The 26,645-nt window shown below is 46.0% G+C and overlaps 1 protein-coding gene across 1 annotated transcript; it reads right to left on the bottom strand.

Moving 5' to 3' along the window:
- Positions 1-13,678: 13,678 nt before the first annotated feature.
- On the bottom strand, positions 13,679-25,411 carry L1td1 (LINE-1 type transposase domain containing 1). The gene is made up of 5 exons (NM_001081202.1): positions 25,325-25,411; positions 24,695-24,770; positions 18,087-19,022; positions 15,418-15,719; positions 13,679-15,219 (listed from the first exon to the last, which is right to left on the bottom strand). The coding sequence occupies exons 3-5, from the start codon at positions 18,960-18,962 to the stop codon at positions 14,049-14,051; spliced, it is 2,349 nt and encodes a 782-aa protein (NP_001074671.1). The 5' UTR covers positions 18,963-19,022; positions 24,695-24,770; positions 25,325-25,411; the 3' UTR covers positions 13,679-14,048.
- Positions 25,412-26,645: the final 1,234 nt, after the last annotated feature.

The following is a 26,645-nucleotide window of genomic DNA, read 5'->3' as shown; positions in this document are numbered from 1 at the left end:
GCAGTAAAAGCAATAAGGCCTGCTGGGAGAGGCACCAGGAACGAGGGTGTACCAGGATGTGGTCACAAACTGAGTAACAATCACAATTATCCCCAATGCCATTCTATTCTACTTCCTTAGTTACAGGATCTCCAACTCAGTACCAAGGACAGAGACTCCACTTCCCAGCTTCCTTTGCAGTTTGCTATAGCTTCTCAACTACACATGAATAGTGAGACTTCAGGCAAAGGGAAGGGACATGCACCTTCCCTTTCCCGTTGGCCAGGATGCTGTAGCCATCCAGCTTGATCCATAAAGATGAGGCTAATGCCCTGCAAACAGAAAAGGAGTCGGAAGGAGATGGGGTACTGTTACACCTGCTCTGGGGTGCTTATTCCTTTTTTGATAAAATCCAAAAGTATTCTCATCCAAAAGTACACCACTGTCCACTGGGACCCCTCCTGAAATCAGATAACATCCTTGAGACCTCAAGACAGTCCAAAGGTGTGATGGTTTGTATATGCTCAGCCCAAGGAGTGCCACCATTAGAAGATGTGGCCCTGTTGGAGTAGGTGTGTCACTGTGGGTGTGGGCTATAAGACCCTCATCCTAGCTGTCTGAGAGTCTCCTACTAGCAGCTTTCAGATGAAGATATAGACCTCTCAGCTCTGCCTGCACCATGCCTGCCTAGATGCTGCCATGCTCCCACCATGATGATAATGGATTGGACCTCTTAACCTGAGAGCCAGTCCCAAATATGTGTTGGCCTTTATAAAACTTGCCTTGGTCATGGTGTCTGTTCACAGCAGTAAAACCCTAACTAAGACAGAAGTTGGTACCAGGGACTGGGGTCAGGCCTGACCATGCTTTTGTTTGGAAGAATGTGGATTTAGGGACTTTGGATTTGGAAAGCCAGTAGATGTTTTAAGTGAGGCTTAATGGAATCCTAGTAGAAATATGGAAGACTTTGTTGCTGTAAGTGATTTGAACTGTGCAGACCTGGCCCAAGAGGTTTCAATGGGGAAGAACTTCAGTACGTGGCCTAGAGACTGTTTTTGTAGTGTTTTGGTGAAGAACATAGCTGTTTTTTGTCCTTGTCTGAAGAATCTTCCTGAGGCTAAGGTGAAGAGACTCAGATTAATTACATTGACAAAGGAAGTCTCAGAAATGCCCATCATAGACTTTTTTTCTCTGGTTAGTCCTCATGAAGAGCATTTTAAACAAGCATAGTCAGCCGCGAAAGGAAAAAAAATATAAAATATATGGTTGGAGTATTGAAGGGGCTCCAGGAAGTGAAATGGAGCTGAATTCTGTGTTTAAGGATATTAAATTGAATTAAGGAAGTGGTGACCTTGGAGCAGGCTCCCACCCAGAAAAGTTTAGATCCAGGCTTGGCAGAGCAAGCCTTTAATCCCAGGACACAAAGGTAAGCATATCTCTGAGTTCAAGGCCAGCCTTGACAGGGTGATTCTAGGTGAAGAAAAGCTTAAGTCAGGCATGGTGGCACACACATTTAATCCTAGTATTAACAGGAGACAGAACCAGGGAGATTTCTGAGTTCAAGGTCAATATACAGAGCAAGTTCTAGGACAGCCAAGTTTAGGCAATTGAAGGAGTTGAAAAACAGAAAGCTGGTGATGATGTAATTGAACAAGGGGGCCATGTTCTATCCCCATCAAGCAGCAAAACTAGGCAGCTTTGGCTATGTGGCTCTGGCTTTAGAGTTAAGAACAGAAGAAACTACTGGGACAATTGATCCTGGTTAGCTGGATCTAAGAAATTAGTGGTGATTAAGAAGAGACCAGAGGGCTGGTGAGATGGCTCAGCAGGTAAGAGCACCGGACTGCTCTTCCAAAGGTCCGGAGTTCAAATCCCAGCAACCACATGGTGCCTCACAACCATCCGTAATGAGATCTGACTCCCCCTTCTGGAGTGTCTGAAGACAGCTACAGTGTACTTACATATAATAAATAATAAATAAATCTTAAAAAAATGTTAAAAAAAAAAAAAGAGACCAGCAACACTGAAGTGAAAGAAGCTGGTTCCAGAGATAGTCAAGGTTGTACCTCATACTACAGCTGTACTTGGTAATGTGTAAGAGTCACCCATTGGTACTGGTTTTGATGGCATGAAAGGGTCTTGAAAAACAGTTGAGGTTTGGCACTGTGAGAGGCCATGAGAGGCCATTGGTGAAGGTACAGCCTCATTGTAGTTGATGGCCTAGGACTGAAAGGGTCACGTAAAGGAGTTGAGGCTTGTCACCATGAAGAGAGCCTTTGATAGGCTATTGGTGAAGCCTAGTTGCAGCGGAAGACCCCAGTGTATTGGACATGACAGTACCATGGGATGATCACCAACAACAGCAGTGGCAGTGAGTAGATCAACCTGAGCTTAGAGTGTTACAGAGGACAGGGCTATGGAAGTGATGCCAGCCCTTTGGAGGAGCCTAGATCAGGTGTGGATCCCAGACACTGAAACAAGAAGCTGTAACAATGAAGTTGCCTTGGAGACCCCAAGATGTTGAAGATGCCAGAGCCATGGGTGGGCTGTCTGCTGAGGAAAGCTGCTAACAGGGAGTGGAACCAGCCCAGAGAAAGAAGTTACAGTCAACAAAAGTGAAAAAGGAGTGGAGATCTGAAGATCACTTTGGCATCAGACATGGAGATGCAGATTTTGGAGTTTGCCCAGTTCATTTCCTGTCTTGCTTTGGGGATTACAGTTGGATGAATCTCAGAAGAGACTTTGAACTTTGGACTTTTAAATTGTTGAGACTGCTATAGACTATGGGGACTTTTGAAGTTGGACTAAATGTATTTTGCATTATGCTATGTTTAGATATGGCCCCCATAGACTCATATGTTTGAACAAGCCTATGGGAGCCAGGGAGTGGAATGTGATGGTTTGTATATACTCAGCCCGGGGAGTGCCACTATTAGAAGATGTGGCCCTGTTGGAGTAGATGTGGCCTTGTTGGAGTAGGTGTGTCACTGTGGGTGTGGGCTTTAAGACCCTCATCCTAGCTGCCTGGAAGTGAGTCTTCCACTAGTAGCCTTCAGATGAAGATGTAGAACTCTCAGCTCTGCCTGCACCAGGGCTACCTAGATGCTGCCATGTTCCCACCCTGATGATAATGAACTGAACCTCTGAACCTGTAAGCCAGCCCCAAATATTTGCTGACCTTTATAAAACTTGCCTTGGTCATGGTGTCTGTTCACAGCAGTAAAACCCTAACTAAGACAAAAGGCATCAGGATAGAAAAGTCTTTTTGATGCTGGGCATCAAAAAGGTAGAGGTAGAGGCAGGCAGATCTCTGAGTTCTAGGTCACCCTGGTCTACAGAGCAAGTTCCAGAATAGCCAAGACTACACAAAGTAACCCTGTCATGGGAGAAAGGGAAGGGAAGGGAAGGGAAGGGAAGGGAAGGGGAGGGGAGGGGAGGGGAGGGGAGGGGAGGGGAGGGGAGGGGAGGGGAGGGGAGGGGAGGGGAGGGGAGGGGAGGGGAGGGGAGGGGAGGGGAGGGGAGGGGAGGGGAAGGGAAGGGAAGGGAAGGGAAAAGGAAAGGCTTTTCTACAAAAGCTTGACTCCCATCTGGGTGTCATGGATGTCCATTATGCTTGGCCCTGGTCCACGGTGATGGTGGAATTGCCAGGCCACAGACCTGAAAAAGTGTAGCCTATGCCATCCTGGCATATTTCAGGATATGGACTGTCCATGCCCCAGCAGCCAGTCTTTAAGCAAATCTGCTGTGAGAACTTGAGCAAAAGCACTGAATTGTTTGAGCAACTTGAGAGAACACAGTCTCCTGCAACAGTGGTGGTTAGTTTGTGAGAAGTGATTGAAGGCAGAGGAGGGAAGTGAGATTCCAGGAGAGGGTGACTTTTCATGAATAGAGGTCAAGGTGGGTTAAAGGGAGGTGGGAGGAGCCATAGTCAGGGCCCAGATCAGCAAAGTATGCTAATGGAGTAGATAGGGGATGGGAGGAAGGCCAGTCATCCTAGCCTGCATCACAAGGGCCGCCTACAGGAAAACTCACTCCTATCCCTTAAAATATAGACCCCAGGCACCACTGGAGCCAGTCATCTGTCTCCTAAGAACCCCAAAGCTGGTATTTAATAATACCCTCCTCCCAGCTAATCCCACCCCACCCCACCCCGTATCTGGGTTGTAATATAAAGAGCTCTGAAGTCCCTCATTATGCATCAGCCATGTGCTTGGTGCAGATGTTCAGAGCAAAGCAAGAAGATATCTTCCTAATATGTGGTATTAGGAAGATAACCTGTAGATGCCTACGCTCAAATATGGGAACTTTTCTGCCAGGGTTTCTCCTCCCATCCCCTGTAGGTACACAGCACCATGACAGGAAGCAGCAAAGGCAGGTGTCCGTGGAACAGTCTGCCGCTCAATCCCAGCTGCAGCGTGGGAAGCAGAGCTTGCTTGGTCCTGGAAGCAGGTGATGGATGCATGCACTGTAGGCAGCCTCTATAACAGCAGGAAGGGCCAAGCTTAGTTTCTCTCCCTAAACTCTGCCCCTAACAAAAGCAGCTTGCACCAGGTATAGGGTTACAGGTCTTTGCTAGGGTGGCAGAGGCAAGGGTAGGTGGATCTCTGTGAGTTTAATGCCAGCTTGGTCTACATAGTAGTGAATTCGAGGACAGCCAGAGTAGTGAGACACTGTCTTTGAAAACAAAACAAAACAAAAAAGCAGCTTTTGGTTTATGGAGCAGTTACCTTCCTGCACCTGTGAGTTCTACATCTATAGATCCAGACAATTGTGAATAACAATAATAAATACTAAGAATGCTTTTCATGTGTAGACAAAGACTCCTTGTAATTACTTCCAAACAATACAGGGTGACAACAATTTAAATAGCTTTTTCACTGCATTAGGCCTAAGCAATCTAGAGCTGGTTTAAACTACATGGAAATCACACTGATTTGAAGCCACACCCAAGTCCTTTCTCCTCTTAGCCTTAGTGTTTAAAATCTATTAGCAACAAAGGCAAACAAGAGCTCAGGACTGGAGAGATGGCTCGGAGGTTAAGAGCTCATCCCCTTCAGAAGATCTGAATTCAGTTCCAGGCACCCATGCGGGGCAGGATGCCACCTGTAAATTCAGCTCTGAGGGCAGGGGTGGGCTGGGTGTCAAACGCTCTCTTCTGGTTATTTCAGGTACCTGCACACCTGTGAGCACACACACACACACACACACACACACACACACACACTGACTTAGTCAGGGTTTCTATTCCTGCACAAACATCATGACCAAGAAGCAAGTTGGAGAGGAAAGGGTTTATTCGGCTTACACTTCCATACTGCTGTTCATTACCAAGGATGTCAGGACTGGAACTCAAGCAGGTCAGGAAGCAGGGGCTGATGCAGAAGCCATGGAGGGATGTTCTTTACTGGCTTGCTTCCCCTGGCTTGCTCAGCCTGCTCTCTTATAGAACCCAAGACTACCAGCCTAGAGATGGTCCCACCCACCAGGGGCCTTTCCCCCTTGATCACTAATTGAGAAAATGCCTTACAGTTGGATCTCATGGAGGCATTTCCTCAACTGAAGCTCCTTTTTCTGTGATAACTCCAGCTGTGTCAAGTTGACACAAAACTAGCCACTACACACACACACACACAGATGCACATAAGCGAAAAGAAAGCTCAGGAAGTTTGAACCCCAACCCTGAAATAAATAAATAAATAAATAAATAAATAAATTAATTAATTAATAAATAAAGTATATAATAAGTGTGTGAGTTATATGAGAACATTATGCCTTTTTACATAAAGGACTTGGGTATATGGATTCTGGTATCCTTAGAATGTCCTAGATGTAGCCCCCTTGGATACAAGAGACAACTGTACTTAGGCCCAGCCATGAGTTTTAAGGGCTTTAACACTTGAGAGGCAGAGGGAGGCAGATCTCTGTGAGTCTGAGGCCATCCTGGTCTGCAAAGTGAGTTCTAGGACAGCTAGGACTACACAGAGAAACCCTGTCTAAACAAACAAACAAACAAACAAACAAACAAACAATCCAAAACAACAACAAAATTTGATAAAAGCTTCAGATATGGTTAAGTGCTAATATTTTTTCCATCTTCCATTTGAAGAAACAGAAGCAAAGAGAGTTGAATAACTCATCCCAGGACCACACAGGTTCAGAATTACAAACCAGCTAATCAGGTTAGATTCATGACAGCTTGACACAAGCTATGGTCATCTGAGGGGAATAGAACCTCAGCTCAGAAAATCCCTCCATAAGATCAAGTTGCAGGCAAGCCTTCATGGCTTTTTCTTAATTAGTGATTGATTGCGGAAGGTCCAGTCCATTGTGGGCATGGCCACCCCAGGCTGGTTCTTCTTGGTCCTATAAGAAAGCAGGTTGAGCCAGCCATGAAGAACAGACAAGCCAGCAGGCAGCGACCCTCCATGGCCTCCGCATCAGTTCCTGCCTCTAGGTTCCTGTCCTGTTTGAGTTCCTGCCCTGACTTTCTTCACTGGCAGACTATGATGTGGAAATGCAGGCCAAATAAAATAAACCCTTTCCTTTCCAACTTGCTTTGGAAGTTTTGTTTCTTCATAGCCATGAAATTCCTAAGACAGGCTCCATTAAAAATTCCACTGCCATACATCCAGATCTTTTCTTGCCCCCTACTAGTGCCCCAGGCTAGGGACAGAGTGGCTGACCACAGAAGACATTGCTTAAAGCACAGCTTTTCCAGGAGCTGAAGGTTAAGGCAACGTCTGACTTGCAGGTCTGTGGGAGGCATCCCTTAGAACAGAGTGTTTGAGACAGGGACAGTTGTGATGTCAAATGCCTGTGTTTCAGCATTTCTTGAAAGAAAGGGGCCTCTGTTCACGGGCCAGATGCCTGAGCCTTGCATTGCCTCAGTGGTTGGAGGAAGGAACTCTCTCCTGGGATCCTGGCTTGGGTCCCCAGTGCTGTGACTTCATAGACTCCTAGACTCCAGCTCAGTGAGAAGATGTAGGGTTTTAAGTTCTGCAGGAAAATTTTTGGGACATTTTAAAATATAGATTATTATATTTATTTATTTTATTTATGTTTATTATATTTCTCTTTTTCCTGCCTTATCATTTGTTCCTAGCTTGCCTCAAACTCACAGCAATTCCTGCCTCCACCTCTCATGTGCTGGGACTGTAGACCAGGCTATATACGACCATATGTTGGTCCTTGGATATCTTAATCCCTCACTGATTACCATAGTGGTAGCAACTGTATCTTGAAGTCTAGTGTCCACACAGATCATCAGGAAGTCTTGTTAAAGTGCAGATTCCCATCCTTGAGTCTGTATTGGGCCTGAGAGTTTGCATTCTAGCAAGTTCCCAGTGCTGCTGGAGCTGCTAGAGAGTAGCCTCCTGTGGAAAGCAAGGAGAGAGACCCATGCTGGATCAGTGTCCTCTCTGAGGAGGGGCTGGGGAAGGAGGGGACAGGAGACTTCACTGTATAATGTTTGAAACCTCATGAAGTTTTCATAACTGTCTGCATATGCTCTTTACTCAAGAAAAATCAACAGAGGGAGGGACAGGGACAGTTTCATGTAGCCAAAGCTGGCTTGGAACTCACCAAGGAGCCAAGGAGTCAGTTTCTAGGGAAACAGGTGTAGCAGGCCCTGAAGGCCTTTGGTGGTAGCATTCAAAGTTTAAACTTGATTCTAGACTCTAGAATTGGCTTCAAAATCTGTAGTTTCCTAAAGCTGGTAGAGTGGCCCACCTCTGAAATCATAGCACTTGGGAAGTAGAGACAGGGTGGGTCAGGAGTTCAAGACCATCCTTGGCTCCTTGGTGAGTTCCAAGCCAAATCAAAGAAACACATATGTGCAAATTATTTAGACTGAACGATATGCAGGCTTATATTTTTAAATGTTCTGAGTTAGTTGTTGGGTTGGAATTTGACCCAAAGAAAGTCAGGATGGATGTGGAAGTTTGGGGGATGAAAGCCCTGATGGTTCGAAGATAGAGGAGGAAGAAGAAAAGAAACCTTTGAAAGGGATGCAAGGATTGGAGCCCTGGGGAAAATGGAGAGCTAGGACTAGAGTATGCAGGCAGCAGCCAAGGCAAGGCAGCACTGAGCTGGGGATATCGCTGGGTTGAAAAGCAAGAGGTTGAAGGTCTGGGTGAAACCACATTCCTCCTGCACTCCTAATACCCGGGACGGAATGCCAGGGGCGGAATGGAAGCGCTGGTGGGAGGAAGGCTCCGGGAAGAACAGGCCCTTCTCTCCTCAGGTTCCAGTTTAGCATTGGCCCGACAAACAAATCTCAACTTCCCCCAGCATTGCCTGTTGTGAACTGGGCTCTGTTCTGAACAGAGGCCTGCTCCTCTAAGGGAAGGAAGAGGGCTCTGACTAATGACATATGTGGCTGCAGAAGAGAGACCAGCTTCAGCTCTCTCTCTCTCTCTCTCTCTCACACACACACACACACACACCCTGAGTGACCTTCAAGGCTCTTTTGCCTTGAGAACTTGTGAGTGTTGTATAAGGTTGCTGTGGTGATAATTTCCCAGTAAATAGCTAACAGACTAGAAATATTTCAAACAATAGATTTGGGGAGAGTCCATATGTTCTCAGATACAGCTGAATTGTGTGTTTTAATTTGGAGAGGATAAGAAGAGAACGTTACTGCCGGTATATTTTAGACTGTTGCTTCTTTCCCAGTCAAAACTGCCTGTTGTTTTCAGAAGATAAATCTCTGCAAGGATTGGGTCTCTGGGAGGCAGGAAGCATTCAGAGGAACAGTCAGGACTATATCATGCTGTGTGCAAGTATTGGATTCCAGAAAAACAAGATCATGAATAAGACTATATTAGTGCCTTTGATTTTTATTGCTGTAGCTTTGTCTGTAGCTCAACATAAATCTGTTGTTTTCTGTTATAACTGCATTAGAGCTTCACTGAAATATTCACAGGATCGGGTTAAAAGGGGATCATAATCAGCAAGTGAGCTCTCAAGTCTCCCTGAAGTCAGACGCCGGCCTTTGCACAGGCACGCTCTTCTCCACCATGAAGATTTAGAACATGGAACGTCAAGGCTGGAGGGATGGCTCCAGGGTTAAGAGGGCTTGTCTTTCGTGCAGAAGACCCAGGCTCACCTCACAGCACCCACTTTAGGTGGCTCACAACTGCCTGGCCCACCAGCATCAGGGATTCGGTGTTCTCTTTTGGCCTCTCAGGGCACAGACACACATGTGCACACATACAGATAAACAAATAAAACAGGCCGTAATTTAAATCTTAAAAATTTAAAAAGATTTATCTATTTATTTTATTTTATGTATATGAGTAAACTGTAGCTGTCTTCAGAAGAGGGCATTGGATCTCATTACAGATAGTTGTGAGCCACCATGTGGTTGTTGGGAATTGAACTCAGGACCTCTGGAAGAGCAGCGAGTGCTCTTAACCACTGAGCTGTCTCTCCAGCCCCTTAAATCTTAAATTAAAAAAAAAAAAAAATGAGGAAAATAAAACTTCAACTACCATTAACCCTTAAGATCAAAGTCTTAGATGGGTAAACTGAGGAAGGACAGAAAGACTGAGAAAATGCCGAGACATGGGTAGGTTAAAGGAGCCCTGGATTACAGGGTATATTTCCTGGTAGCTGGTAGGGGAGGGACACAGACCTCGAGTCTGGTGTCACAGGCTGGAGATGAGGACTGCAGGACAGGAGCCCACCATGGAGCAGCTGGCCCAGATAGTGATAGAGAGGGAGGAAAGCGAGCCCATAACTAAAAGCATCCAGGAGCTCCAGGAACTGGACAAAGACAGTGAGCCCCTCGGCCAGGACAAATTGGAAGCATGTCTCCTTTGCCTCTGCTCGGTCCCTGGTCACCACATGGTGTTTTGTCAGGTCCAGGCCTTGTCAGGCCCAGGATCCTGACCCTGATTCTCCTCTGACTGAGAAATAAACACCCCTGAAGGAGAAACCAAAAAAAAAAATTTTTTTTTTTGCCATAACTATCAAATCTCACTCTAGAGGGAGAGATTTCAAATAAGAACATTAAAGTAGCCGGGTGGTGGTGGCACATGCCTTTAATCCCAGCACTTGAGAGGCAGAGGCAGGTGGATTTCTGAGTTTGAGGCCAGCCTGGTCTACAGAGTGAGTTCCAGGACAGCCAGGGCTACACAGAGAAACCCTGTCTCGAAAAAACAAACAAACAAACAAACAAACAAACAAAAACAAAAAAACCATTAAAGTAGCAATGAACCATGTTATCAGAATGAAAACATTTGAATTGAACTCATCTGGAAACCCATGTTTTCCTGTGGAAATTTCACAAACAAGATTATGAACCAAATACATAATGAAAACACATGCCCCGATGTCCTTGAGATTTATACAGAACTTCATTTGACCTTTTTCTTTGGCTGATACTTTTAGCTTATGAGCCTGTGTGGTCTCATACAACACACCTCCTAAATGAGTTTATAATCTCATTCATTTAAGAACAGTTCTTTATGGCATATATTTTCGTTTTCTCATTTATTTTATTTTACACAGAGACAGGGTTTCTCTGTGTAGCCCCGGCCATCTTGGAATTCACTTTGTAGACCAGGCTGGCCTTGAACTCAGAAATCTGCCTGCCTCTGCCTCCCAAGTGCTGGGATTAAAGGCATGCGCCACCACCGCCCAGCTAGTTTTCCCTTTTAAGATCCATTGAGAGCAACATCACTCCCAAAGACTCTCAGATCACATATATTACTATTGTTGGGATGTATATTCAGCCCTGCCTCAGCTCACACTCACCTTTCTTGTGTGTTACACACGTGGATGAGCATGTGCAGGGGCAGTGATGGAGTGTTTTTGGAGGATCGGCTTTTGCATTGAGAAGTTTTAGAAATATCTTAATACATTCCGCTCACAGGGATTTTTCTTAGTAGACATGACACCTACGATGACTGAACCCATGGCCACAGTGCTTAAAAAATATAGTCTCTTCACTTTAGGATGACAGATGCAGCAAATGCCATTCATCAAAGCCTTTCCTGAAACCCACTGGTGATAAGGCTCCAGGAAAAGGTGCTGCTTCCTGTGAAAACCTAACAATGTGAGTTCAGTCCTCTGAATCCATGCAAAAGGGAGACAAGATAGCTGGGTCCATACAAGACCTGTTCTGACCTCCATGCGTGCACATCGCGCATGGCATGCACTAAGAAACACTCCCCTTCCTTTTAATGTCTTAGGCCTATCGTGGTGGTGCATACCTTTGATCCCAGCATTCAGAAGGCAGGGGCAGGTGGATCTCAATGAGTTTGAGGCCAGCCAAGGCTACGGAGTGAAACCATGTCTTAAAAAACCTAAAAGTTGAAGAACACTCTGAGCTGCATGAAGTGTAGTCAAAACCAAAGCCCCTCCCCTCCACAGGTACACCTGGGAGCGGCACCAGGCGCTGAAGAAACACTTCAGATGGACCCTAACTAACCAGGAAACAGGCACTGTCCTGGTTGCCAGACTCAACATGAAAGGAAGAGGAGGTCGAGACTTGGTGTCTCTGATGTAGAGACAAGAGGAAGAGAGAGCGGAAGTGCACAGCGAGCCTCTCCCTCCTGTTGTGCCAGCCTCCTGCCAGCACACAGGAGCTTTACCATCATCCTCTGTTTAGAGCCTGGCATGGCCCAAGGGGTCCTCCTGGGACACTGACATCCCCAGCTAACCCTCAACTTTGGCAGCCTTGAGGAGGCTCACACTCTCTACCTCAACACATAGGCATCAAAGTGGAGATGGCGTGTCCAGGATACCTGATGTTAGCAGGGAGGCTCTGTAAACTCTGAAGATTGACATTTGACCAGGATTTGGCTTAGGAAAACCCTTATCTTCTACAAAGTTAAAAGTTAATTAAGATTACAGTCCCAATCAGCAAGATTCCTAGTGATGGGGAGAATAGCCAAGCAACTTCTACTGTGTGGGGTCCTGTGGGCACTTAAGACAGGAAGGGTAGCTGGCAAACCCAGTGCTGCCAGGAGCAAGCTACCTCTCTTCTTCCTCTCAGAACTCCCCAGGGAGTAGGCTGTGGAGACATTTCTTCTGCCTCCAAAATCAAACCATAGGAGCCTATCTGGTAGGCCACAACTGGAATCACACAAGCATTTAAAATTTTCTTTTGGTGCTGGGATTGTACCCAGAGCTTCATGCACTGTAAGTAGGTACTCTCTCATAACTTATATATCTGTTTAAGACAGAGGTCCTGATTTCAATTCCCATGAACCACATGGTAGCTCACGATCATCTGTGATCTGATGCCCTCTTCTGGTGGTCATGAAGCCACAACACTTACATACATAAAATATGTGAATAAGCCTTTTAAAAAACAAAAGCTCTCCATAAACAAAGACCCACATAGTTTACCCCACACTGGGACCAGCGGAGAGACATGCCTGAATTATTAAATCTGGGTGGAGCCAACACTGGTAGAACTCTCAAGATGAGACAACTAAATATGATCTCTTCTTAAACTTGCATAAAATTGAGTTTCGCCTCATGGACAAAACTCCTTGGAGCTCGTATCTGTCTTCCTTTACTGTGGTAGGAAATGGGGTGTCACCTGTAGACCTCACTGTCTTAACATGCCATCAGCCTCCCAGAAGACTGGAGTTCACAGGCCTACATGCCAATTTTTATAGCTTGAAGGCCTTTGACATTCTGTAAGATGGCCTCCCTATGTTGCTCAGGCTGGTTTCGGACCCCTGAGCTCATTGGCCCTTCTTCCTTAATCTCCTAATAGCCAGAACTAAAGGTTGGGGCTTAGTTTGTTTTTAAGACTATTACTTGTGTGTGTGCTTTGCTTGTATTTATCTCTGCGCACCATATTTATACCTGGTACCCCTGGAGGCCAGAAGAAAGCATATGGTTGTGAACTGCTACCTGAGTGCTAGGAGTAAACGCAGGTCTTCTATCAGTCCCAAATCAGCACAGCAAGAGACCAAAACAGGGCTGGAGGGATGAGTCTGGTTATAAGTAGTTAGAAGTGCTGCTGCCTGCTCTTCCAGAGGACCTGGTTTCAAGCCCCAGCACCTAACAGGTGGCTTGCAGTCAGTCATCTGTAATCCCAGTCCCAGGGCATCTGAGGGTACCAGGCATGTGGTACAAACATACATGAAGACTAAACGTCTATACATGTAAAATAAACATCTTCTAAAAGAGACAACACAGCATCGAGGATGACTGTGCCGTTTTACATCTGACATTTATGTCAGGTCTGAGTGAGGACACAGCAAGAGAGCTAGCAGGCTTTGGTTCCACTCCCAACATGGGAAAAATAATAAAACCAGGGGTGCCTGGCACTGTCTTCTGTAGAGTCCCCCAACCTCACAGGGGTGTCAGGGCTTGCTCAGTTGTCCTAACTTGCCCCAGGATTAGACACAATTTTCACTGCATGGTGTTTTCCCAAAAACATAACTTCAGCACTTGGCAGGCTGAAGCAGGAGGCTAGTCCTAGCTACATGGAGAGGTTCAGGACAATTTGGGATACTGGAGACCAGTGTAAAACAAAACAAAACATGCTATTTTCTTCTCTCAGATTTCTTCAGTGTCTCCTCACTAAAGACTGATTTCAAAGGAAGCACTATCTATGCACACACAGTCACGTGCTAAGGTAAAGACTCCACTAATGGATGGGTTGAAGCAATACAAGGTAGAAGCGATTAGACAATCTACAGGTTCTCTGGAAAATAAGCAGGGACATTAAGTAAACCAATGACAAATGCAAACTTCAAGCTTTAATATGTAATAGTAAATAATAAAGCAATGTAATCTTGTTGAGTCAGTCAGCCTGCAGTCTCTTCTAACTTATCATGTCCTTTCCCATCCCACTGTGGCCTCTAGTATTTTTCCGTGTGTGGTCACACTGACAAGATTCCTCCTTACCAAGGTAGATAGCTACTGAAAAGCTACATACGCTGTCTAACTCAACCAACACTCAGGGAGTTACACCGCTTCCCCAGCCCCTTTCCCTGGGGGAAAAAAAGTCAGCCGTCCACCCTTCAAGACAGAGACGTGATGGTCCACTGTCCAACTCTACTTGGTTTTGTATTTTGGTGGACAGAGAGCACTCCAGGTTGCTAATGTATATTGTTCAACAGATCTTTCAAATAGGGTATATCAGAGATAAACTTCTTGAATTCCTCAATATCAAAAAATATCTTGGTTTTACCTTTAAAATCAAATGCCAGTTTGGCAGGATAAAGGATTCTTGGCTGAAAGCCTTCGTCTTGCAGAATTTTTATGATACCACACCACTGGCTGCGTGCATCTATAGTACCAGGTGATAAGTCAGCTGTCAGTCTGATCTTGGACCCTCTGTAGGTTATTTCTTGTTTTGCTCTGGAAGCTTTTAGGACTCTCTGCTTATCACTAGCACTCCCAAACTTCACTAAGATGTGTCTAGGCGTGAGTCTGTGCTCATCCACTGAATTAGGGACACGATGAGCGCTGACAATCTCGAGGCTCTGGTCTTCTAGCTCGGCAAAGTTTTCTTCAATTACTTCCTTAATTATGTCCACCGCTCCGTTCTCCCGGTTTTCTTTCTCTGGAATCCCTATCACTCGGATGTTGGAGCTTCGAAACCTATCTTCCCTCTCTCTCAGCCTTTCTTTATCAACGATCTCCCTGGCTAACTGCATTGTATCCTTGGTCAGTCCCTCCACGGCATCTTCCTGTTCGCTCACCCTGGCCTCAATCGTGCAAGCTAAGGAATTCAGATCATCCAGTGAACTTTTCATATTCAGGACGTCGGAAACGTAAATGTTTTTGATTTTGTCGACCTCCCTTTGCATCTGTCTGATAACACTGATCACGCCTCTCTTGAAGTTTTCTTCGGTTTCAAGGATCAAGTCTGCTTCTTTGGCTGTTGGCTCTTCTGTTTGCGGCACCTTGTACCTCCCCTTTTCTATGTTCGTTAAAAGTGGAGTGACTTGTGACAGAGCACTCAACTTTGTACATGAATGGCTTTTAGGACCATCGCTACCTGCCCCTAAAGATTCTGATGGAGAAGTCAAATATAAGGTTAGACACGGCATCCCGATCCTTTGAGTAGAAGCAGCAGCTGCTCCTCCCTCCTGGCATCTCACCAGCTTTTTTTTCTTAGAGTCCCAGACCAGGTAACTAAAGGCAAGTTCTTTAAGCCCATGGAAGGTCTCCTTTTTCTTAGTCTGGGAAGCCGTCTTTCTGTTTACTTCTTCCTCTGATTCAGAATCTACTACCAAACTAATGAAGCCAATCTCCTCAGCACTCCTGGTGATTTTCCCAACACCACATTCTCCTGCCACTACAAGGCCCTGAAAGGCCGAGCCCAGAACTTCGCTTCGTATGGAGGCTACCTCCTTCTTCCCCATTTCTGAGTTCTCTTCCTCCTTCTCCTCCTCCCCCTCCTCCTCCTCCTCCTCCTCCTCCTCCTCCTCCTCCCCAGAGTCCTCTTCCTCCTCCCCCAACTCTGAACTTTCTTCCTCCTCTTCTGACTCCGAACTCTCTTCCTCCTCTTCTGACTCCGAACCCTCTTCCTCCCCCAACTCTGAGGTCTCTCCCTCTGAAGTTTCTTCTCCCTGTGTCTCTGAGATTTCTTCTTCTTCCCCCTCCTGCTTCTTGAGAGTTCCTTTATTCTTCCGGTCCAGTGTTTCTTCTTTGTAAGTCTTCACCTCTGGACTAGCAACTTCTACCTCTTTGATGAACAGGAAGCTCAAACTGTCACTCGCTATTCTTCTAGCTTCATGCTTCGTGTCTCCTAGCGTTTTACCCTAGAAGTTTAAAAGAGTTAGTTAAGCCAACCATGTTTTCTCAGTGAATTAAACCTATTTTATCCTCTGAATTTAGTATACTTGCCGTGAAAATAAGCAAATATCTGTAAATATTTTCCCCTGTGGTGTTAAAGGTCAAAGTCAGGGCCTTGGACATGGTAGGTGAGTGTGCTTGCACACACAAGATAGTGCTAGACCTATCGTCTATTCTCAAAGACACGGGTCCCCAAATAGATTCCGTCTTCTATAATGAGCCTAACAGTTGCTTTTTCCGAAGTACTTAGAACACATTTCCACAGGCTCATGCCTGCTCTGACTTTCTGTGCCCTCAGTATCTAATGTGTTGCGCGTAACTGACTGCTGTGCACAACGATGATCTCGCTTCATGTTTTGCAGAATCCTATACCATTAAGACCCTTGTAAGCCAGACCCACTGGGGTAGTTATTTATTTTTCCCTCTAACATAAGTTAACCCTTTTCCCCCTTAAATTGTATGTATGTATGTATGTATGTATGTATGTATGTGTGTGTGTGCGCGCGCGCACCACAGCAATTATGTACAAGTCAGAAGACAACTTTCAGGAACTTTCCTGAAAAACTAACTTTCAGGGTTAGTTTTCTGGTTTACCACTGGGTCCCAGACAGGCCCTCAGGTCATCAGGCAGCAAGCACCGTTACCCACCATCTTGGCAGCTTCAATTTTAACTATTCTTTTCTTTTCCTTTCTTTTCTCTTCTCTCTCTCTTTTTTGTTTTTGGTGAGATAGTGCCACTAATAGTCTAGGCTAGCCACAAATTCATGTCACTCTTCATGCCTCAGGCTCTGCCAACATTCATAGAAACCACGCCTGATTTATATGCTGTTGGGAACTGAGCCCAGGCCAGCCCTCCATTCTAAAGACCAAAAGATAGGCATAGTGACGTGTGTCTGTCATCTCAGCTCTTCAGAGGTGAGGTGTTAGGATGGGGAGTGGAGGCTAGCCTGGGCTAAATCTGAGCCTTGGTCAACACAAACAAACAAACAAACAAACAATAGATAAATACAAAATAGCGAGCAACTGGAATAAACTGGTTACCAAGGTTGGAGCCCAGCCTTTCATAAGGTGATACCACCTCCAGGTGTGTTAAATGAAGACCTCAATATGAAAAACAAAATCATAATGCTTATAAAATGTATACTTAAAAAACCTAAAAGCTCAACAAAGACATAGAAATAAAATAAGCACAGCCTTACTAAAGTAATGGGAAGATGAAAACCAAACCCACAGATTTTGGCATTCACCAGCTAGATTCCCCACAATATCGTATGGCTAAGGGGACCCAGGGGATTTCTTAGATGTTCATGCAGTGGTCCCACTAGTGGGCGCATGATAGGTACCCTCTAGAAGAAATCAAAATGTACCAGGAAAAAAAAAAGAGAGAGAGACCAGAGCAGTTGTGCTGTACAAACCTGCAATTCCATTAGGAAAGAGTCTGAGGCAGGACAAAAGTAAGCAAGAGGCCAGCCTGGGCTACACAGCAGACCCCCGTGTCTGTGAAGCTATCTCTGTAGACCATACTACCTCTAGAGATCAACATACAGTGATTTATGAGTCAATTAACCATGGAATGGAAGGCTTGAACACTGTACAAGGGCTGCAATCAGAGCGGTCACTAACTAGAAAGACCCCTTCGGCTTAAGTTAGGGTTAAGTGAGGAGCAGGACGTGGACGGCAGTGACGTCACGAGGAGGAGGAAAGCCAAGCGTAGGGCTCCAGAGATGGCTGACTGGTCGAGCTCTTGCAGACAACCCAAGTTCAGTTCCCAACACCCACAAGGGGTGGCTCGAGGGAAAATGACGCCCCTGAGGACACCAGTCAACGTACGCCCATGATGCACAGCGGCACAGCAGGCAAAACCCTCTTCCACATGATGAAATATTTTTCACAAAGAACCCTTAGCTCAGCTATTCACACCTGATAATTCTACTGATCTTGCCTCAGCCAAGCTTTGGTTGTTCCCACTCATTTGTCCCCTTTTAATGAACACTTTTAAGGTACACTTATCCTTCAATTTTAACACACCAAAATGTTCTCCTATCCATCTCTTGAACATCTGCCAAGCAAACCTTAATTCTGCCACTCACCTCTTGCAACTCTTGTTTCCAATTTAAAATGCTAATACCAGAATTTTCAGTGTGGGAGACCAGGCTTGGCCTCGAACTCAGAAATCGGCCTGCCTCTGCCTCCCAATTGCTGGGATTAAAGGCGTGCGCCACCACTGCCCGGCTAATGTGCTTTTTCTTAAGGGCTTGTCTAGATTGCACCTATACTCTTCACGACCGCCACACCCACTCTCACACCCGAGCCCTACACCCTCGTGTGCTCACCAATCTTTCCCGAAGCTCGTTTCTTCTTCCTCCTTCATTTTGCGGGAACACATCTTTCAGCAACTCTCTCAGAAAAGGCTTTCTGCTGGTAAACTGACGGAGGCTGTGAAGGTCTGAGAAAACGTTCGCCTCCCCATCACACTTAAATGCCAACTTCACGGAGCACTGCAGCTCAGGCTCCAACTCCTTTTCTTTCAGAAGGCGGAAGACTTGGCTCCACTGCCTGCCGACATCCAGCGTGGCTGCCGAGAAGTCAGCAGCCAGCCTTAGGGTGGCTCCGGCGCCTCCTTCGGGCGGGCTCTCTTTGGGGGCCTTGAGACGATTCTCTTCACTCTGACAGCTGGCTTCTCGGGCTGGCTTCTCATTCGCATTCTTCCAGTCTACAAGGCTGCTGCTCTCTCCACACCTGCCATGTTCCCCACGCAGGGCTTCTCCCCCTCTCTCTAGTGATGATTTCAGGACATGGCTGCTGTTGAGTGGTTTAGCTTTGTCCTGCTTACCCTTCTTGCTTCTCACAGTCAGGTTTTCAGTGTCCTCGTCTGTTCCAGAACTTAACTCTTCCACTTTCTCTCCTGGCTTTGGCCTTTCCGAGATTGCATCTCCTTCTTGCTGCCCTATCCGCTCTTCCAAATGCTTCACCCAAGGTGCTGTTCGTTTTAACAGCATTTCCTTTATATCGTTTTTATAGGTTTCTCTCATCTCTGCAAACATCACCTCTTGCATTTCCATTAAAGCATTAAACTGCTTCATCATGGATGCAGGTACTTCGCTGTGCTTTAAGCACAGAGATGTGGCCGTTTTTCTCTCCCTGTCTGCCGACAGCTTTTCTTTCCGCTCCTTTTGAAGCCTGGCTGCTTTGGACTGCACGCCCGACATGGTGGATACACTGACACAAAGCGCACCTTTTCCTGGCGAGAGCGTCAGAAGTTCAAAATCCTAAAAGGAAAAAAAGTCATCTGAAATATAAACAAATGAAAATGTTCTTACTGAGTTTTACTGAGAAACTTGGCAAGAATAAGCACACTTAATACTATGCTATGTGTATCCATAGACCTTTATTATAAAGTATAAAGGGTCACTAATGTGATGTGCTCCTGGAGATGCTAACAAGGAAAAAAAGTCAGAACTCACAACTTATGCATGCTGACTAAAGCCCATTGAGAGGTGGGCTTGCCTGCAGTTCCGTCTAATTAGGAGAGCAAGGAAGGGGCCCAGGAGTTGGTGGTGAGATAGGCAGCATAGTGAGACTTCCATCTCAGCAGCTGGGCAATAGAGCACACACACAGTTCTAAAAAAGCAACATGAAAGAGAGCACTGGCAAGCTGGGCACGGTGGCTCACGCCGTCAATCCCAGCACTCCAGAGGTGAGGGTTGGTGGCTTTCAAGGCAAGTCTGGTCTACAGAGCTACACAAGGAGACCCTGTCTTTAAAAAGAAAGCTGATAAGTAAGAGGATGGTGCCTACCAGTGTGCGTTTGATTCCTGGGACTCACATGAAAGGACTCACAAATTTTACAAGTTGTCCTCTGTAGCTAAATATGCAGCAGAGGATGGCCTAGTTGGACATCAATGGGAGGAGAGGCCCTTGGTCCTGTGAAGGTTCTATGCTCCAGTATAGGGGAATGCCAGGGCCAGAAAGCAGGAGTGGGTGGGTTGGGGAGCAGGGGAGGGCATAGGGGATTTTTAGAGGGAAACTAGGAAAGGGGAAAACATTTGAAATGTAAATAAAGAAAATATCTAATAAAAAAAATAAAAACTAAAAAAAGGTAGTGTCTTCCCATATCCTTTATGATTGCAACTTTCTATAAATGTATTAGCCAAAATCAAAACAAAACAAAAACAAATTGTCCTCATATAAAATAAAACAAAACATATAAAGTATAAATAAATAAAATAACAAAACATATAATGAGATATAACAAAAATAAATTTAAAAAAAATGAATGGAAAGGTAAAAAGTTGTGTGTACCACAAACAAAAGTTTTGAGGTTGACCTAAGAACATTACTTTTTTCCAGAGTGAAAAATGTTAGATACTTCCTGAAGGAGTCAAAATAAATCCCATTCCCCTTTCTCCTCCCAAAGGCCCAATCTGTACTGACAGGCCCTTAGACTGACTAGCCAGGCAGTGGTGCCCGCCCGCCTTTGATCCCAGCACTTAGGAGACAGAGGTGGGACGATCTCTGGGAGTTTGAGGCCAGCCTGGTCTACAGAGCAGGTCAGCCACAGCTAAACAGAGAAACCTCATCTCAAAAACCAAAATAGATCCTTAGACTGTGGATTCAAGTTAGAGCTGGAAGGGAAAGGCTAGTCCATTTCAACAACAGCATTTAATACGGATGGGTGTGTGTATAATACTCCCACTGATAGTTTTTAAAAAAATGGCGTTTAAGCCGGGCAATGGTGGTGCACCCCTTTAATCCCAGCACTTGGGAGGTGGAGGCAAGCCAATTTCTGAGTTCGAGGTCAGCCTGGTCTACAGAGTGAGCTCCAGGATAGCCAGGGCTACACAGAGAAACCCTGTCTGGGGGGAAGCCTTTTAGATATGTAAAAGGAGCTTAGTCAGGCTGCACCTGATAACCAGAACTCAGTGACATTACTAGCTCACAGGCCTAGAACACCATGATGCCCACTGGACCATCTATGAACAGATACCAAGAACAACGTTGTGCTGTGCACATCTGTTGAGATGCCACCTTGATCTGGCTTGTCGCTGGCTTGTCGCTGGAGTGTCCCCGGGATCTTGACACTCAAGTCAGACTTCTGTTAGAGATTGGATCTGACCGACCTTCACCTAAGGCACATCACACAGGTGAGCAGCCTTGGGAATTTAGAGTGTGAGCCTTCCGTGATGACCTCAGCTTAATAAAACGCTTCCAGACCGCCTATGCGCCGTCTACCTTTTGGCTTGTGACACCCACTCAGAGGACAGCAACTGGGAAGGAACCCAGACCAACCTTGTAGGTAGGTCATCATATCTTACCACAGAACCTTGCCAGCCACCTGCTGGCACATCATGGCAAACCATACCCAGGCTTCCTGAAGAATCATGGAATTTGTGAACCAGAAAACAGATAACTGATCACAGATACTGGAGGACCCAAAACCAATTCCATGGAAACAAACATCTTGAACTCCAAGGCTGTATACTGAACATGTGGCCGAGGATATCCCAGGATGGGGAGGAGAGGGAGCAGGCCTGCTGACTTGGTTTCTCAAGTTTCCTTCGCTGTCATAAAATGCCTAAGACTAACATTTTAATGAAAAACAGGGTTTCTTTCCGTCCATTCAGCTTCGGGGCTTACTCCACTGCAGCTTGACCACTCTAGGCTCCTGATAGAAGCTTGTGGAGGTTGCCTCTGCCCATCGTGTGATCTCGAGGAAGACACTGGGACCTCATTATTGCTCTTGTGACCTCATTTACCTCCAGTTGGCCTTGCCTCTAAAGGCTCTACTACCTACCATCAATCAGCACAGGAGGATTGCTCCAAATAGACCAGCCTGGGTTACAGGGTGACTCTATCTCAAAATACAAAACAAAGGAAATAAAACAAGCAAAGATACACATACAAGGAAAAAACGAAAAATATAGAAGATTCATTGAGTTCTACTACCAGGACCCACATGGTGAGAGAGAACTGACTTCTCCAGGTGGTCCTGGCTTCCACACTGGTGACGACACACAGGCATACATGGAGACACACACAAATAAATAAAACCCAATTTAAAAACTTAAAACATAGCACTTGTAAAGTGAAGCAGGAAGATCTCTATGTATCTGAGGCTAGCCTGGGCTACTTAGAGAATTCCAAGTCAGCAAGGGGGGATACACAACGAGATGGTGTCTCAAAAACAACACTCAAGGGGGGTGGTGTTGGCACACGCCTTTAATCCCAGCACTCAGGAGGCAGAGGCAGGCAGATTTCTGAGTTCGAGGCCAGCCTGGTCTACAAAGTGAGTTCCAGGACAGCCAGGGCTACACAGAGAAACTCTGTCTCGGAAAAAACAAACAAAAAACACCCAAACAACAACAAAGTAGAGAATAGTATGTTCTTATATTTAATTCAGAAATTCAAAGCAAATTTGTTTTGTCTTATTTGGTCAATTTTGTCTTATTTCGGTCTAGAACTTGTTAGAACCAAACTTACATTTGTCCCCCACCTGCCTCATACATAAAGCCAATACCATGTTAAAGGCAGGGAGTACCAACCCAGGCCACCAGCCCTGAGCTTAGAAAGGGGTTTGGCTATAACTAAGAAAACTTTATGAATGTGAGCAACAATGTACTCACATACATAAAATAAATGTCTTTTAAAAAATATATTTATTTATGTATATATTATTCTATGTAAGTACACTGTAGCTGTCTTCAGACACACCAGAAGAGGGCATCAGATCTCATTGCAGATGGTTGTGAGCCACCATGTGGTTGCTGGGATTTGAACTCAGGACCTCTGAAAGAGCAGTCAGTGCTCTTAACTGCTAAGCCATCTCTCCAATCCCCAAAATAAATATATCTTAAAAAAAAAAAAAAAAGAAAGAATGTGAGTGCTGCCTTGTCTGGCCTCAGTGGGAGAAGCTAACCCTGCAGACTTGATGCACAAGGATGGGGGGGGGGGGGGGGGGGGAAGGGGAGGAACAATGTGAGGGGACAGCATTTATAATGTAAATACATAAATTAAAAAAAAAAAAGATGGCACTGTACTTTATTCCTAGCACTGGGGAAGTAGAGACAGGTGGATCTCGGAGTTCAAAGCCAGCCTGGTCAACAGAATAAGTTCCGGGACAGCCAGGTCTACAACAGAGAAACCCTGTCTGAAAACAAACAAAAAGAACACATACCTAGCATTCTCAAGGCCCTAGGTTCAGATCTCCAGCATAGCAAAAACAAGTCTGTAACTTTTGCATTGTTAAACAAAAAATATCACATTTCCAGCACCTATAGAGTCTATATATGTGGGGAAGCTACAAAAGAATAGGCAATAGTACTGAAGTTGAAAAAGAAGCACAAGCAAACAAACAAAATCGAGGCCATTTTTCTGCACCGGGTACACATGAGTTCCTGGAAGACTGGTGCCTGCAGAGGCTAATTGTCAGATCAGCCTGCAATACCCAATACACTGGAATGCTGCAGGTCCAGAGGTTCATTATCTTATCTTGGGCTAGTTCTAGCTCGGAGGACACCGTTCCAGGACAGTCCCTGTGTCTTGTGACCAACAGATAAGAACCTTTTAGAACCTATTAATCTAGCACACCACTACACAGAGCATCCATCCACGAACTCATAAGAAATGACAGATAGCATCTTGGTACTGCAGAAATGCTTGCCCAGACTCTCCGGACCTGTCTACCCGCCACACCCAATGTACTTTAAATTTGTTCTGTAAGATTATAAAACTTTATGGAACAAACTGCTTCCATGATGGAATATGGAATTTGTGGTAACCTACATCTGTGTGCCTGAAACTCAGACAATCAAAATGGCTCCATAGTAAACTATCTTATTTTTTCCTCTTTAATTCCACCACTTAGGAGGTGGAGCTGAGGTGTCAGCCTCCGTCACATGACTAGGAGGACAGCTTGGACTCTGAGATTCTCCCAAAAGCACATTATCAAACCAAATCAGATACAAGATGAGAGATTGTTTTTTTTTAAATCCTTCTGTACTGCAGGTTAGATCCTGGGCACAAGCTATGCAGAGCGCCACCCGTCTGCGCTACATAGAGCCTAAACCACTAAGGCGGGAAGAGGGAGAGAATCCACAATCCTGAGGGAGGGGACTCAAAAAATAAAGAACTCGTTGCTAATTTGAAAATGCAGTGAGATAATAAACATTTGAAAAGAGGACAGACAATTGACAAGAGGAGCTAGGCAAAGGCCAAGGAAATGCAAATCCAAGAAGGCACTCCTCCTTCTCCCAGAGTCAGGAAGTCACGTCCTTCCCCCCACCCCCACCCCCCAGGCGTGAGTTGGTGGCGCACTGCTAAAATATCCGCTGTTTCCAAAGGTAGAGACGACGAGGAAGCACCCCGCCACTAAACTATTTAAAATGCAAATCAAGCTGCGGTGGAATGTGGTCTCAGCAGTTGGCTCAGTTATGCACCTTACCAGAAAGCTTAGGGATAAGCATCAGACTATATAGGATATTGGATGGGAAGAGAAAAAAAAGCTCACATACTTGTTCAACGTTTTGAGACAGGGTTTCACTAAAACAGTTCAAGAGAGCATTCAATGGTGCCTTTTTGCCTCAGACCTCAAAGGACCTATGTTTGTGCTTATTTTTTTATTTACCTGTCTACTTGAGTCGGGGTCTCTATATGGCCCTTGCTGTCCTGGACTTCAGTATGTAGTACAGGCTGGCATCGAACTCAAGTGATGCACCTACCTCGGTCTCCTAGCACTAGGTTCAAGGCCCGACTCATTTTATGCTTCAAACTCGGGGATTTAAACGATTCTAGGGGGGGGGGGGTCAACGCTCTCAAACATCCCGACACTAGGTTAAGAACCCTCCCTAAATTACACGCAACACCCACTCTCACTTCAATCCAAGACACTTGTCACATTCCAGAGGGACCTTCTCCGTGCCCTGCGAGCACACTCTGCAGCTTACCCAAATCTGCGCCTTCCCCAGGAAGGAACCAGCTCTCCTCAGGTCGGGATTGGTCTGTCCACGCGTTTCACAGCGCCTGGAATTAAGTGCGTAGCCCAGAAGTCAAGTTATGACTTACGTAGAAACCCACACGCCTATGACCAGTAAACGTTCTCAAATGTGCTTAAATAGTATCTGCAAGTTATCAACAAGGACACTGGGGTGGGCGTAAGGAGAAGGCGGCAAAAAGGGATCGAACACCCCGGATCCAAATTCAAGGTGGCAAAGAGAGGGCCCGAGGACGGTGGCTTCTGCCCTGTGTGTCAGGATTCAACAGACACCTTTAATGCCCGGTTTTCTAGCAAACTTTGTTAAGAAACTGATGGAAACTCCTTCCCAGTCAAAGACAGAGGAAAGCGTTTGAGGGTGGAGGCTGGGAAGGGGCTGAAAGCCGGGGTCCCCCAGGCTCTTAGCAGCCGCTCTAGCTCACCTCCGCCTTCGCGCAGCTGCCGCCCCGCTGTCTCATTGTCCCCCACTGTCACGGCACTCTCCGGGTGCAGGAGCAATTCTCACTGCCCACCCCAGGGCCGGCCAGGCAGAGCAGGGTGAGAAACACGGGGACATCTGGGGCTTAACCCTGAGCAGCCTTACCTGAGAGCCACGAGGTGCAGCCCTGAGGTCACACACGCTGACAAAAGCAGGGCTGGGCGTCTGACCGCAGGAGAGACTCGCTGGGTCTCATGCAGACTCCTCCCTTCCCTAGGCGAAGTTTGCAGGTTTCTAGGCCCAACCCCCTCGCCACCCGCTTCCTTAGCCCCCTCCCAAAACTCAGTGGGGGCCTGAGCCCGCAAGGCGTGGTGGCCCACGCCCAGAAGCCATACTCGCTAGGAGCCAGTTAGGGCGCAAATCAAAAAATGAAATAAAATAAAAATCGCCCAAACGCTGCTCTCTGGCCTCACGCTAGCCAGCACCCCTGTCCTGACTTCAGGGACAGAACCTCGGTGTCACGCCTTTCTTGAAGCCAGTTGATGATGTAGCCGACCTTCCGACACCTCTCAGAACCTTTCTCACTCTCCAGGGCCTTTGCACTAGCTTTCTCTATGTAACTTCTTTTCCCAGGTCTTGTTTTGAGAAAAATCTTCTCAACTTGTAATTCTACATGTAGCTAACTCCAAACTCCTTATCTTTTGGCCTCCACCTCCCTAGATAGTGGAGTGAGCCGAGTTGGGGGGGGGGGGCGGGCTCGAGGAGGGGCGAGGGGATTGTGCTAGGGACAAACCTTGTGTTTGCAAGGTTTTCCAACTGAATTGCACCACCAATCCGTACTTTCGCACTTCTTTCAAAGCTGACTTTGTTCCATCCCTAGGTCTCAGGTCAAAGATTAACTCCTCCGGGGATGGTGGCAGCACCTATAGACCTCCAGCTACCCTGAAGGCAGGAGTACCCCTTTGTGCATAGCAACTGGGGTTCCTTTGGGCATTGTAGTGAGACTTCTCTTTAAAAACAAAACCAAAGATCTTTAAGTGGCCTCATTTAAAGTTCGTGTAAGTGAACTATCTTTCTTTCTTTCTTTCTTTCTTTCTTTCTTTCTTTCTTTCTTTCTTTCTTTCTTTCTTTCTTTCTTTCTTTCTTTCTTTCAAGTACACCATAGCTGTGTTCAGACACACACCAGAAGAGGGCATCTGATCTCATTACAGATTTTTGTGAGCCACCATGTGGTTGCTGGGATTTGAACTTAGAAACTCTGGAAGAGCAGGCAGTGCTCTTAACCGCTGAGTCATCTCTCCAGCCCATAAGTGAACTTTTAACTGTCCTAAAGAAGACACACTGTCTCCAACCACAAAGCTCTTTGATAGTCCTCTGTCCTCCTTACCCCCACCTAGTGGAGATAATGCCTTGCTACTCAGCCCAAGCTCTCCTTACACTTCCTGTGTAGCTGAGATTGACCTCAGACTCCAGGCCGTTTTAGCCA

This window comes from Mus musculus, chromosome 4 (assembly GCF_000001635.26).
Source record: "Mus musculus strain C57BL/6J chromosome 4, GRCm38.p6 C57BL/6J".
NCBI lineage: Eukaryota > Metazoa > Chordata > Mammalia > Rodentia > Muridae > Mus > Mus musculus.
This window is presented reverse-complemented; position numbering and strand designations above follow the sequence as displayed.

Bases quoted from the DNA above. Each gene is read 5' to 3' on its own strand.
- L1td1 (NM_001081202.1), bottom strand. From the start codon at position 18,962: ATGTCGGGCGTGCAGTCCAAAGCAGCCAGGCTTCAAAAGGAGCGGAAA. The intron at 15,720-18,086 runs GTGAGCACACGA...TTAAACTTCTAG, and splicing joins ACGAGCTTCGGGAAAGATTG to GGTAAAACGCTAGGAGACAC. The intron at 15,220-15,417 runs GTTGGGGGAGGA...GAAAATCACCAG, and splicing joins GAGGAGGAAGAAAGTTCAGA to GAGTGCTGAGGAGATTGGCT.